The sequence below is a fragment of the Porites lutea genome, chromosome 11 (assembly GCF_958299795.1).
Source record: "Porites lutea chromosome 11, jaPorLute2.1, whole genome shotgun sequence".
NCBI classification, from domain to species: domain Eukaryota; kingdom Metazoa; phylum Cnidaria; class Anthozoa; order Scleractinia; family Poritidae; genus Porites; species Porites lutea.
Window position 1 is genome coordinate 21,546,266 of NC_133211.1, and position 13,023 is coordinate 21,559,288.

At 38.0% G+C, this 13,023-nt stretch overlaps 2 protein-coding genes across 2 annotated transcripts in view; both read left to right on the forward strand.

The window, feature by feature from the left end:
• LOC140951641 (uncharacterized) overlaps positions 1-4,388 on the forward strand; it is a 32,755-nt gene extending 28,367 nt beyond the window's left edge. Inside the window, exon 26 of the mRNA XM_073400938.1 lies at positions 591-4,388. Coding sequence (XP_073257039.1) covers positions 591-810 — 220 coding nt within the window. The 3' untranslated portion in view covers positions 811-4,388. The remainder of the gene's footprint in view (positions 1-590) is intronic.
• A 2,113-nt stretch (positions 4,389-6,501) lies between these two features.
• LOC140951955 (alpha-N-acetyl-neuraminyl-2,3-beta-galactosyl-1,3-N-acetyl-galactosaminide alpha-2,6-sialyltransferase-like) lies at positions 6,502-12,407 on the forward strand. The gene is made up of 5 exons (XM_073401341.1): positions 6,502-6,745; positions 8,738-8,828; positions 9,636-10,280; positions 11,484-11,588; positions 11,913-12,407. Exons 1-5 carry the CDS (start codon positions 6,718-6,720, stop codon positions 12,103-12,105), a joined length of 1,062 nt encoding a protein of 353 aa, XP_073257442.1. The 5' UTR covers positions 6,502-6,717; the 3' UTR covers positions 12,106-12,407.
• Positions 12,408-13,023: the final 616 nt, after the last annotated feature.

The window sequence follows — 13,023 nt, forward strand, 5'->3', positions numbered from 1 at the left end:
TGGCGACGCCGCTTGTGTTACGCGTGCCCCTCGGCTGACTCAAGAGAGAAATGGGATACTTCTCGCAGTATAGAGACAAATACGGGACATTTTTGTTTTGTTTTGTAATGCGTCTCGAAGGCCCAGTTCTAACGTCGAACTTTTCATGTACTGAACTCAATACCTATTTAGGTCGGTACAAGTTCGACGGTTGATTCAGACGTCGAACTCTGGACTCAATTCATTTTCACGATGTACAATGCTTACCAGTGAAAATAAATAATAGTAATTTTTGCATTAGGTTCGGCACATAAGAAGTTCGGCGTTTGAAACTAAGTCACTCCATGCTGTGAGAGGATTTGCCCTGTGTTCAAAACTTTGCCCACCTAAACCAGCGACAAACGCCGGTCTTCGTTTTCTACCAAAGCACGGAGTAACTAAAGGCTGATGTAGACTACTGGTTTCCCCGCGAAATGACGTTTTCCTGTACTTAATGGAGGGGATTAGGTTCGGTGCATGAAGAGTTCGACGTTTATACTGTATCTTGTAGCGAACAAATAAAAAAGCAAAAAAAAACGTTTTAAAATTAACCCATTAATTTTGTTTTTCAGGCACAGGACAGGCGTGGTTGAGACTAAACTGGCCGTGATTCAGACCCGCTTCATCGCTTCGCTTTCCCACGTACAAATGCCGGACATTGGCGTTAAACTTACTTTCGACTCAATGGATAAGTATGTTGAAAAGTTGCAGCAAATTATTGAAGAAAGCTCTGCAGAGTACAGAGGCCTTATTGCAGAGCTTAAAGAAGCTTTATCAGATTTTAAGTTCTAGAGAGAGTGAATTATTACAAAGAGAAAAGAAATGCTGGTGTTTATTATCATCTCTAGAATGTGTATCGTATGATTTATACAGTTTTTAAAAGGAAAGGTTTGATACCTAAAATAGAAGTTATTAATCAGTACTTTTTTGTGGTTCTGATTCTTAAGCTATACAACAAAGTTGCCAGTGATATAATTCTTAAATGTTACAATCATAAATCATGAGTTAATTACAGTTCGCGAAATTCAGAGTTTATTATAATACTGAGTATTTTATATAAATTTAATCGAGTTACTGTTAAAGTTATGATTCTTTAACTTTTGAGATGCGTTTTATTAAGATTATTGAATGCTATGTTTTAAATTTGTATTTCATCTTAACTGAATTAATATATTGCTCACCTAATTTCAAAGTCCATATTTATCATTCAGGGTTTTGTTAGACCTTAAGAAACGACGTCGCTTGTTTTAACGGTACTCATTACGTAGAACGGTGTGTTGAAAACTGATTCGAAGAATAGTGTCCTGCTTACTGTAGTTTGTATTATAGAAAGATCCATCGTACTACAGTCCAATACAAAAATAGTTGGGACACTTGTTGCAAACCCCGTTTTTTTCCTTCTGTGTCCAAATCGTTTACATTAACATTGATTGGACGAGAAGACGCAAAAGTGTCCCAACAGTTTTGACTGAGACTGTAGTTTGTCTCCCTCGTCACGCAACGCTTTTCCCAAAGAACCGGGCTGCTCACATTCGAACCGCGTTCCTCTTTCCAGTTGTTTTATAAACCCATTGAAATGAACAATCATTTATCAGCAAATTAGAATAACGTCACTCTTCGCCGAAAGTTTCTCGGAGAGGAGCGTTGCTTGACGAAACAAAAACGGCTGCGTGGGAGTCTGTCATCGCTGCAGATCGGTATAATTTTCTTGGAAACTACTCACGTACCCCTCCCCTAAGTTAACGTTATGACTTACTCTAGTCTTACTTAAGGTAAAATATTAGGTTAGGGAGGGGAAGGTGCACAGTTTCAGAATCTTATACTATGACTGTTATAGCCGTGGGTGATTATAGTATTTAAGCTCGAAATCCTGGTTCCATAAATCCGCGAGTCGTTTTAAAATGTGTTCAAGAGTTCGAAACGATAATAGTCGAAACACCTGATTCGATGACAGACGATCGAGGCGATGGCAATTGCCTAGATAGAACTGAAGCTGACGTCCTTATAATTGTCTCAGATTGTTTAATATTGCCAGAATAATATGATTTGGAAACGGGCTAAATAATATTAACACGCTTTTTGTCCACAGTGTTGTCGTTACCTGATGAGGCGACCTCATCAGCTGGTATTTGATTAGCGGTGCGGTAACAATATAGGATAGATTCTACACTGGTTACCGGTGATGTATTTGGTAGTTTCATATTTATAAACTTAGCTGATAATTATCGTGGGGAATGACTTACTTATGAGAGTTGTGGAAGATTTTTCCGAATTCATAAATTTTTGTATTTGTTACATTTAGCGTATTCGTTTTGGCAGGCGTTTACACACGTCAGTTAATCGGAGCGGAGCACTCACTCGGATACAAAGTGTTTACTTTGGATTTCGGATTCAAAATCTCCGGACACCCGTTGTTTCACCTGCGACGTTTTCATTTCGGACTTAGTCAACTGCGTGTGGACGTAATCACAGTTCCGGTAATAAAATGAAATCTCTCCTAGTGTAAACCTGCCCTTAGAATCGCGTTTACGGCAAACGCCTGTTTTTACCATGTCACTAAGTTTCCTTTTTTCTTGTCCTTCACTTTATTACATCCACACAAAATAATTAGCTCCGTGCTATTTTCATCCATAAGAATTATTTTGCACAGTTATTGCTTGCTCATTTCCTAGTTTGAGAAATTCTAAACTTGAAATTTACGTTTTCCGTAAACGTGATTCTAAATCTGTTTTGCCGCAGTGTCGGAGAAACTGTCCCCAAATTGTGGCGTAAACAACTTTTCTCCACGATAATTGGAATTGCTTTGCATTGTTTTCAACACGTTTTCTTGCCAGAGCAAGCTTAAGGTAGATGAAATAATCTTGATTACTAAATATTTTATTACTTCCAGTGTTTGTTTATTTGGAGAAGAAAGAAAGAAAACTGCATGTATAGGTAATTTGTCCTTTTTGTACATACAATCATACGAATTTAGAAAGTAGTTGAATTGATGGAAAATCACTGCTAACATAAGCCATCTATAATTGTAGCTGGTTTAATTTTAGAAATATATAAATTTAAATTTATGGTCTTAAATTCAGATTTTACCTTCAAATTGCCAGTTGCAGATTTTGATTTTAAATTAGAATTCGATTGTAGGAATACCATTGAAAAAAACAATCATGTTTTATTCTCAGTAAAACGTAAGGGTTAGAAGATACGATTAGGTGGGAAGTGCGGGAAAGAAAATTAATTTAATAGATTATTGTCGACTTAGAATGTGGCCCTGAAACTGCTAGAAGACAGAACGCTGTTTCGGCAGCTGTATCCCAGGTTGCAAGCTACGTATTGCATGGCCATAAGTTCCGTTGTTTTATCTGAGAGTTCTCTGGACTGATGACGTTGACCTGTCGATCTGTCAAGTACATCTATTTCTTTTTTTGTTTCCGCATCTTGAAATTGGCGAAAATGTTGGCTCATCTTCGGTGCAAGAAACTGTATCAAGAGTCAAGAGTCACATAAAACTAGCAAGTCAACGTAATAGAGCATACGAAATTTATGGTTATAGAAAAAAAAACCGTTTCAGGATCTTGCACCAAAGTTAAACCCTGATTTGTGGTGTGGTGTTAGTCTGTCTCACTCGACTTTATCTCGGGTGGTTCAAGTAGTGCTATAAAATGCAAACACTTGTCCTAAGTTTTCATATTATCAAAATGAACAGTTTTTCTCACCTTTAACAGAGTTGTAGTCAAAGTTTAAAAACTGAGACTTCAACGCCATCAGTTCAGACTGTTTCAAGTAATCGTGGTAACTTCATTATCACCATGGTGATATAAGGGTTTTGTGACACGTTGTCTGTTGCCTTGGTTTATCTTTATTTCGATTGTAAATATGTTCAAAAAAGTGTTTAAAATTCAGTGAGTAAAAACAAAATTTAATTGATTCAAGATTCATATAAGTTCATATAAGATTCATATAAGTTATTATTTATTGGTGACTATTTGACTAATGTCAGGCGTGACTGGCGTGTCAGAAAATCAGTTACAAAACAGACACAGTTTGGGGGACACATTTATCCCTTGTTTAAACGTAAGTTATCCTAGGAATAACAGTAATTAAAGAATCAAACTAATTCTTAGTAAGACTGGTGTAGTCTAGAGTTATTTTTCCAAGTCGGTTGTTTTATGTTGTAACGGCTGACCACTGGTCACAGAATCTGTCGTGGCGGTAGGCTACAGTTGGCTAACGCAGTAGGAGAGAAAGTCCTTGGACTCCAAACTCCACCTTACCAAGTGATAAATTTTTAATATATTAAATATAATATAATACAATAGATAATGTGAAACACTTGTGAAAAAAAAAATAATAAAAGTACTCAGCTTGGACTAGAATGCATGTAGAGTTGTTTCAATTTGATTAGTATTCTTTTTGATTAAATTTTGGAGTGCAGGGTACCAAAAATTAAAAGTCCATCAAAGCTTTTTTGTTTTGCTTTTCCCGGTTTTTTGGGCCTTCTTTCTGTTGGTGAAAGTTCTCCAATGAGCTGGGACGTTCCGCGGCGCTGGATGAAGATAAGAGACTGCTGTAGTCATAGGTTAATAATCTGCGAGCAAGCTCTCCTATTTGGGCAAGGGAAGCGAGCCGCGGGAGAACGCGCAAGCGAGCGGCGAAGCCGGGAGGGGCCGCGTTTCCTCTCGCGTGCCTCTTGCGGGTCTATTTTTCTCGAGTTCGCCCAAATGGAGAGCTTACTCGCAGGCTATTGGTTAAAGGAGGGCTTGACTGTCCGAAACGCTGGAAAAGCTAACGTGCCTTCTCCATTATGTAACAAATTCACCTTTCCAGCAAGTTTGCGAGGAAAACGCGCATTTTCAACTAACCTGTCCTGGGTAAAAAGAAAATACCCCTACAAATAGACACACTTTCTCTTTCGACAGCTTATAGCACTTAGCTACTGAGTGCTGTTATTGCTGTTTCTGCTAGTTTTAACCCTTTCACTGCCAAATGTGGCCAAAGTCAAATTTCGACCAAATTTCCAAATTTCATTTTCTAAGATTTTGACAAACAAATAGCAACATGTGAAAGTACAGGCAGAGAGCTTTCATTTGAATGGTCACATCATAGGATTATGTCCGCACACTCAAAAGTTAGAACCACCTTACAAAACTCTATCAAACACTCTGGCTGTGAAAGGGTTAAATCGGCAACTTGCAGGATGCCGTTATTTTACTACTCTACCAGAATCTAAAAAATGAATTCTGGTCGTAGAGGTAAAGTGATGTCATCATGCAAATGGCCTATTGAGGGGGTGGGTGCTTATTCAGTTTATGACGGAAGCCTATTTATTTTGGACAGCTTCAAAAACGGACTCATTTCAGGAATCGCCTCGTACTCAGACTTCTCTTTCTCTCTTTTTTTTTTTTTTAATAACAACTTTATTTGTAATATCAATACAAAAAGGCTGCCATCAGGGAGGAACTGAATCCTCATGTAAGATGACCCCCTAAAAATATCTACAAAGATATAAGTCAGATAAAAACTATTATAATGTAAGGAGAAATGTAAAAGATATCACTAAAATATATCTATTAATAATGGAGTTATTAAAAATTATCTAATTATCAGATTAAATATGCAATCGCAACAATTTTATGTTCATTACTTACTAGTTTAAAAAGTGTTCTCTTAAGCCCTTTTTAAATTTTGACAATGAATCGGCACATATTAGAGAATCTGGTAACGAGTTCCATTTATCTATATATCTATGCCAGAAAGAGAATTTTAAAATATTAGTTCTTGAAAAAGGTTTCCAAATCTTCCTACTATTTCTTGATCTAGTGCTAGCACGAGAGAAAGATAAATAATTGTCAAGCTTAACTCTCGAGAAACCATTAATAAACTTAAATAATTGAATTATCGATAGATATTCCCTACGGGACTTAAGCTCCATCCAACCAAGGTATTGCAGACGTTCGGTATAATCAATAGGTCCACCAAGGATCCAGCGTGAGACATTTCTTTGGATTCTTTCAAGTTTGTCGATGTAAATTTGCGCGCAAAGAAAGCTTAGAAAGGCGGGAGGGAGAGAACAGGCGAAAACCGTCTTCCCATGGTCTCTTGCGCTTCGACAACAGTGACGCGCATTTCGAGCTTGCCTTTGTCCGCGACGCGAAAAACGAAGCGCCTGGGGAAGAGGACGGATCAGGAAGTATCCGTAGTTTCTTTTTGTGTAAGTGGCAAGACGATACGAACACCTGCCGGAAACAGAAAAAAATGTAGAAAATAATTAAAACGCTTCTTTAAAATTACTAGGGACTAAAAGAAAAAAGCATCTCGTGAAAAAACAACCGCAGTTTGAGGGTACTTCATCATCTTATGAAAATTTGTGCTAGTCCGCAGAGTTTTACAGTCCGATAATCTGCCTTGATCAATTTGCGTCGATTTCCGTAGCTTTTAGCAGGTGCACCGGTTACTTTTAAAAGTGCAGTTCTTGTATTTGTTGTGTCAATTAGAAGATTTTCGTCAAATCAGTTTCCGCAAGTGAAAACTTATTAATCTCAGATTGTTCTTACACCTCCACACTCGTTGGAAAATGCAAATTTTGAAGCCGCCGTGTTGTCTTCTTTCAGTCGGCCGCACATTGTTTTTGTAACTGCCCTTTCGTTTGCGTGTTTGAGTCGATTTTCAGCAAGCGAGAGGCGATCACTAACAGTCAGCGCCTCCATGCCTCTGGATTTTCCTCCGTATTACGGTAAGTCGCGCTAGTTTTAGCAAGATTAAATAACAAAAATTCAGAAACAACAAGCAGCTTGTGGCAAAATCAAATCTGATTTACTATAACATTCAACGACCAAATAGATTGAATTTTTTAAGCGACTGATCGTCAATTTTGCAGTTTTTAAACCATCGGGGTACGTCTAGTTTCAAAAAATTTTAAATTCTAGGCCAAAAACACCTTTATTCTTGAACTGCAGTCCAGCTTTCGGGTAATTTTGGGCGACTGATCGTAACGTTCTATCAAACCTATTTTTCTAAATCCGGTCATTCCTTTGCGATCGTCGAACTTGTCATAGCTGTCAAAGGTATTGGAAATCTAAAACTTCGCTCAGTACTCAGGGATCTCTAAAACATGTTATTTTTTTTATCTATTTAAATTTTGATTTTTTCGTTTAGTGGATGTGATTTCTGGGCTTTAGCAAGGAGTCAACTTGGCTTTTTTTTCGCCAAAAATTGTTTATTTTGCCTTAATGAATGATTGTTTTATTTTCGCCCTGTTTATGTGTTTTTAGTTTCTCAGGCGGTTTTATGTTCCGTCATATATCTCTGTTCCTATCAGTGTTTTTAGCTGATATCTAACAATTATCGCTAATACAGTATATTTTTCTGCATCAAGTACGATAAGTTTCTAAGAACGTCATACCGAGATAAGGCAAATGCTCAAAAATGTCCTAATTCATAAGTTGATATGAATGTTTTATTCTTCTTCATAAAAAATGAAATAATATTTTGATTAAAATCAAATGATATACTTTATTTTGCTGCCTTAAGGCAAAGCAGTATGTGTGCCACAATTTTCTTTTTTTATTATTTCATAGCCGACGGGATTATGTGGGTGGCAGAAATCGTAACGACGTTGATAATGGTGCATTTTCCAATTCCTCCTATTGGCGAAGGCATCTATTTGCGTCACAATACACCAAGTCAATGAAATCAGGGCAGATTTAAGGGCACAAAAAGAAATATTCGACAATTTTACTATCGATAACCAGTTGATTTTTTTTGCTGATGACTTGTTGTGGTAAACTACACGATGTAATAGTCCAGGAAAGATTATTTTTTTATTTCATGTCAGTTTGTTGACATTGTTTGACACGTAAGAGGTTTCTTTTGAGTCAACACGAGGGAAAATGAATTTAAGGGAAACAAAAGCCGTCTATAACTGCCCAATGATTGTCGCCTAATGTTTGTTATGGTAGTGTATGTTGTAATAGTTACTGTAAATTACATAGTTACCGAGTTACCATTTGGAACAATCAATTTCACTCTGTCGAGTCGCAGATTCAATCATGGTGACGGCGGGAGTCTGTCAAGACGAAAACACACGTAATTATTTCATTTTTAAAAATGAAACCCCTCCGACTCTTATCCTTGGATGCTTTTGTTTATTTTATTTATTTTACAAAGCAAATTTCACAATGATTTTTTTTAAACTTTCTTTTTCCTGGTGTTAGCAAATCTTCACTACCATTTTCACTTTAAGGGTTCAAAACTGGGTTTGAAAGTTGCACTCAGTAAAACCTAAAAAAATATTTTTTTAGGAAAATGTTAAAATACGTCGATAGGCCAAACTCGCAAAATTGACTCAGGATTTTATCAACGAAAAGCCTTCAAAAAGCAGTTTGTAGATAAATGTCAGAAAGCAAAAGCATCGTTTTCAGCCTTTTTGAAGAACAACTGAATTTTATGGACTTTTAATTTTGTTGATATTTTCAGCCTCGACATGCTTATAAAAATGGCTCTTATATATATTTAAAAAACTTCACATTTCCTGTATGTGACGTTAGGTTATTCCAAAGTGATTTTTTCAATTTATTGTTGACCAGATTGGCGTCACTTATAATATCTGAGTTTAATTCATAGTACCTTTTCCATCCCTGCTGAGCGCAAAAAAAAAGATAGCACAGCTTTGAAGAGACATGTTGCAATAACATGATTAAAACCAGACTGTTCTTTACTTTGGTAGCTGGAGTGGCGGGAGAAGACATGTTGGACGAATTTCTGGTCGGTAAACGAGAGCTAGATCACGGTCAAAGTGCAACTATGGATGTGCGAAGGTTTGTTAAGACCCCGGGGGGGGGGGGCACTGCCATATATGGGCTATATAGGTATGTGCCGCTGTGAAGGGTATGGTTTTCAGGCAGTTTACTCTAGGATAGGGTATATAAATCAGAGTGTTTGGGTCTAGAATAGGGTATCATTTTTCAGGAAAATGATCAGTTGGTTGAAGATTTTATCTAGACAAGGGAATTAGCTACTCTAGGATAGGGAGGATTTGGGGAGTTTACTCTAGTATAGGGTAGCAAAATTCAGCTGAACTAGCTCTGGTATAGGTTAAGGGGTCCAGGGTCCCAGCGGCACATCCCCACCCAGAAATTCCTAAAGTACCACCCCCGGGGTTAAGACAAAAGAGGAATTGGAATTAAGTTTAGAAAGAATATGTTATCTGATTCTAATTCGGATTGATGGTATTGGGACTGGAAAATGACCGATTAATTGCTCCAGGGTCAAAAGATTTATTTGAATATCTTACCATTTGACTAATTGACTTATTACATCTGGAAATATCTTTATTAATTGGTCATTTGCTGAGTAAGCTGAAGCTTTTATGGTTTTTATGGTTTATTTATTGCTCACTGGACGTGAATATAGTTTTATATTGGTATAAATTTGTGACTTTGCCAAAGTAATGTGTATTATGACTATTACTCAAAGAAGATAATCAACTTTGCATTAACGATTATCTGAAGTCGGATTGAATCAGTTTTACTTCGTCAATCTTATGCTATTTATGCGAATGTGCATCAAATGTAGAATATTGCAACTTTTGTTGTGGTTAACGTTTCTCCCTTAAATTATTTCAGATTTCTCAACGTAAAATATCACCAAGCCTCGATTGGAAAACTTAAAAAAGCCGCCTTAGCTTGCACGATAGCTATCTTGCTCATTATTGTTGTAATGTTCACTGTCGGCTCCCCGTCAACCCGTCACCTTCCGGTGAAAACACTTCCAGAGCCAACAGCCGCTGGGAAGACTGGTACCGAGATAAAGCAAAGACCCTCTTTCGTGCTGGCCACAAATCCCGACATACCGTTCGAGCTAACTCTCAACTGCAATTCATGCGCATTGGTGAGCTCTTCTGGAATGCTGCTGGGAAACAACGCGGGCTCGCAGATTGATTCTGCAGATTGTGTCTTCCGATTAAACTCGGCACCGACGATTGGTTTTGAAGAAGATGTCGGAAGTAAAACAACGGTTCGGGTGTTTTCAGTATCTGGGTTAAAGTCTTTGATCAGAGATACCTGGCAGAAAAGTGTGGATACTTTTCAAGGCTTGGATTATATGATTTTGCTGGGACCAGATGAACTTCTGTGTAGAAACTGTACACTTTCTAAATTGTACCAGAAATTAGCGCATTATCTTGAAAACACTGAGTTGCTACAGGTCACGAAGGAAGCCTATCAAAAGGCCAAACAAGAAACCAAGAATCTTGGCCTAAAGTATGCAAGGTAACATTTTATTTCTGAACTGTTGAAGCAAGTTGTTATGATCCAACATGTTTGGCAAAAAAATCATACACATTTATTATAAAGTCGAACCTCTCCACAAAGGCCACCTTGGGGTCAGAAGAAAGAAGCCGTTGTAGAGAGGTTGCCATTAGTGGCGGTTCGACTGTATTTTGCTATGCCTTTCTTTTCCTCGCCGAAAGAACAGTTTGCTGCTCTTTCGTCAGTTTTGTCATCGATCTTTTTCAGTGATCCAGATCTTTTTTAACAATCCGAATACTGAACTTACCGGGTTTATAGCAGTAGTTTTGGCTCTCAAATTTAAATTCTTTCTTTTTTTCTTTGTAAGCCAATAACCAAGCACATCGCCGACGCACTCATCGGGTATTTTCCATAATGCCAGACCATCTAGTCAGTGACTAGGATTGGCCAAGGTAAAATGGACGACGTTTTTTAACTCAAACAAAATTTTCAGAACTGAAGCGTTCATTTACGTTGTAACCTCAATTTTGAGTACTTCTCCGCAGTGAAGTGGCACTGGAAACGAGAATTTTGAAAATTGAACTGCAAGTTTCGGTCGGAATATTCCCGCAAACACCAAAGCATGTCCCAGAGAATACGACGAAAATTTCGCGGGATAATGGAAGCCACTATACCTGCGATACTTAAATGAAAGCCACTCTTAAATAAAAACCAACTAAAACTTATTACTTAACCTTTTATCTCAGGTCTTTTTCCTTAATTTTTATGGGAAAAGCTCTGGGAGTGAGTTTGGTAAGAACTTTGACTGCACGCAAAAACTTCCAAAAACGCATGCGGGAGAGCCCCAACCTGGTTTCAATTTTATTTCCAGCTGTTTAAAAAGCTGCCAGTAGACAGGTCCCGACAGAAGGTGAACATGAGGTGTTTAATTACATTAACACAATTGTCCAACAATCAGCCTCCTCCTCACGCGCTTTGTCTTTCGAATGGTTTCGCATAGAGGCGACCGCGAAACGCGAGTAACTGGTGACTAAACGCAAGGGACCATGGGAAGGGTGCGCAAATTTTCATCGAGAGAGACACGTCTGGGTACGAGGCAGGTCCAACAATGAAAGCTCTTCATCTGTTCATTGATATGGCATAGTAGTTTTAGCAATATTTTACCCGTCAAAAGAAGTTAAATTTTTCTTTCTGAAAATATTTTCCCTTTTATTTCTTCCTCAGCCTAGACCTACCTATCTCCACAAGATTTTACGCGTTGAGTTTGGCTCGACATGTTTGTCCTCAAATCAGGGTGTTCGGAATGGAGCTCGGGAATCCTTGTGAACGGTTTGTAAAATATCTTATCATATGCAAAAACATACTCACTAAAGAACCATGTCAAAAATTTTCTTGCGCAAATGGGTTTTACTTAATCAGAGGCGCGAACGAGGTTTTTAAAGTGTGAGAAAAATTGTTCATCCATAAAACGCTTCTCTCAAAAACATAATTTAAAAGCCTGGCCCCACTTGTTCAAACTTTGAATAGAGCTATCCACCAGATAAATCAGATATCGTTATCGTAGATAGCGTTATCCACGTTTTGAACAACTGGTAGCAGCTTTCTTTTACGACTTTGCTCCTTTAACACTGCCGTCATATATATTGCTTTTAGATTGCGATCCGTGCCCATGTTCTACTGGGATCAAGAATCCTGGCAGACTAAATGCCTGACACAGGAGAAACGAATAAAGCAGCGGATGTTTCAAGGAGTACAGAGACTTTTAATGGAGAGAGAAATTTTCCATTCGTGGGGTGATAAGTATCACATCGAGTTCTTTTACCCTTCTCAGAGGAAAGTAACATGAATATTATCTACTTGGACAAGTTTCAGCGTTTTAGGTATTATTTTTGGGAAAATGGGAAAGAAGATGAAAAAGGCTGTGCCTCTAACACTATGGTCATCTTCGCAGCCACTGTTTCCGTTGTCACGCAAGCTTTGTCCATTACAGAAATGTAACACAAGACGTCACACAATGCGTCACACAACACGTGATACGATGTTTGTTCCGTTACGATGATAAAGAATTTTATGCCCAGCGCCGGACGCGAAAGTATACATTCCTAGCTACTGTGCTGAGTGTTAAGTTGGCCATCCAAAGTTTTTTTTTTAAAGAAGTTTAAAAACTTCTTTAACAGAAAGCTTGAGTAAAATCACGTGGGATCGATTTTGCCGTACTAACAAGTACTTGCTATACTTATTCAGTACGCGTATGATAAATTATGTATTTTATTTATCAAATTACGTTTTGTTTAAAAATTATAATTTAACTTGAGAAAAAATGAAAATGTAAACTGAATCCATAAATAAAAATCCTTTTTTTAAAATAATATCTCGTTTATTACGACTGCCAGCTCCCAGAAACTGTTTTAAAGATCACTAGGAACCCACGGAGGACACGGTGAAGTAATCAGAGGAGGGTGTTTTCGGCCGACTCTGAGTTCCCCTCGGCAAATTTAGATATAAAGGGATGCAGTTGTCATCCGCTTAGCTTTATATTTGGGCTGTGTATGTAAATGGCACTGGGAGATGTGGAAGGGGACATTTGGACGCCAGGCGAGGGACTTGAGGTCGTGAAGTATAGGACACGGAGACGTAAAGTATGTGACACGGGGACCTTAAGTATGGGACTTGGGGGTGTGAAGTATTGGACTAGTGGACGTTACGTATGGGACACGGGGACGTGAAGTATGGGACATGAAATATGAGACACGGGGACACGCCT

Bases quoted from the DNA above. Each gene is read 5' to 3' on its own strand.
- LOC140951955 (XM_073401341.1), top strand. From the start codon at position 6,718: ATGCCTCTGGATTTTCCTCCGTATTACG. The intron at 8,829-9,635 runs GTTTGTTAAGAC...AAATTATTTCAG, and splicing joins GCAACTATGGATGTGCGAAG to ATTTCTCAACGTAAAATATC. The intron at 10,281-11,483 runs GTAACATTTTAT...TTTCTTCCTCAG, and splicing joins CTTGGCCTAAAGTATGCAAG to CCTAGACCTACCTATCTCCA.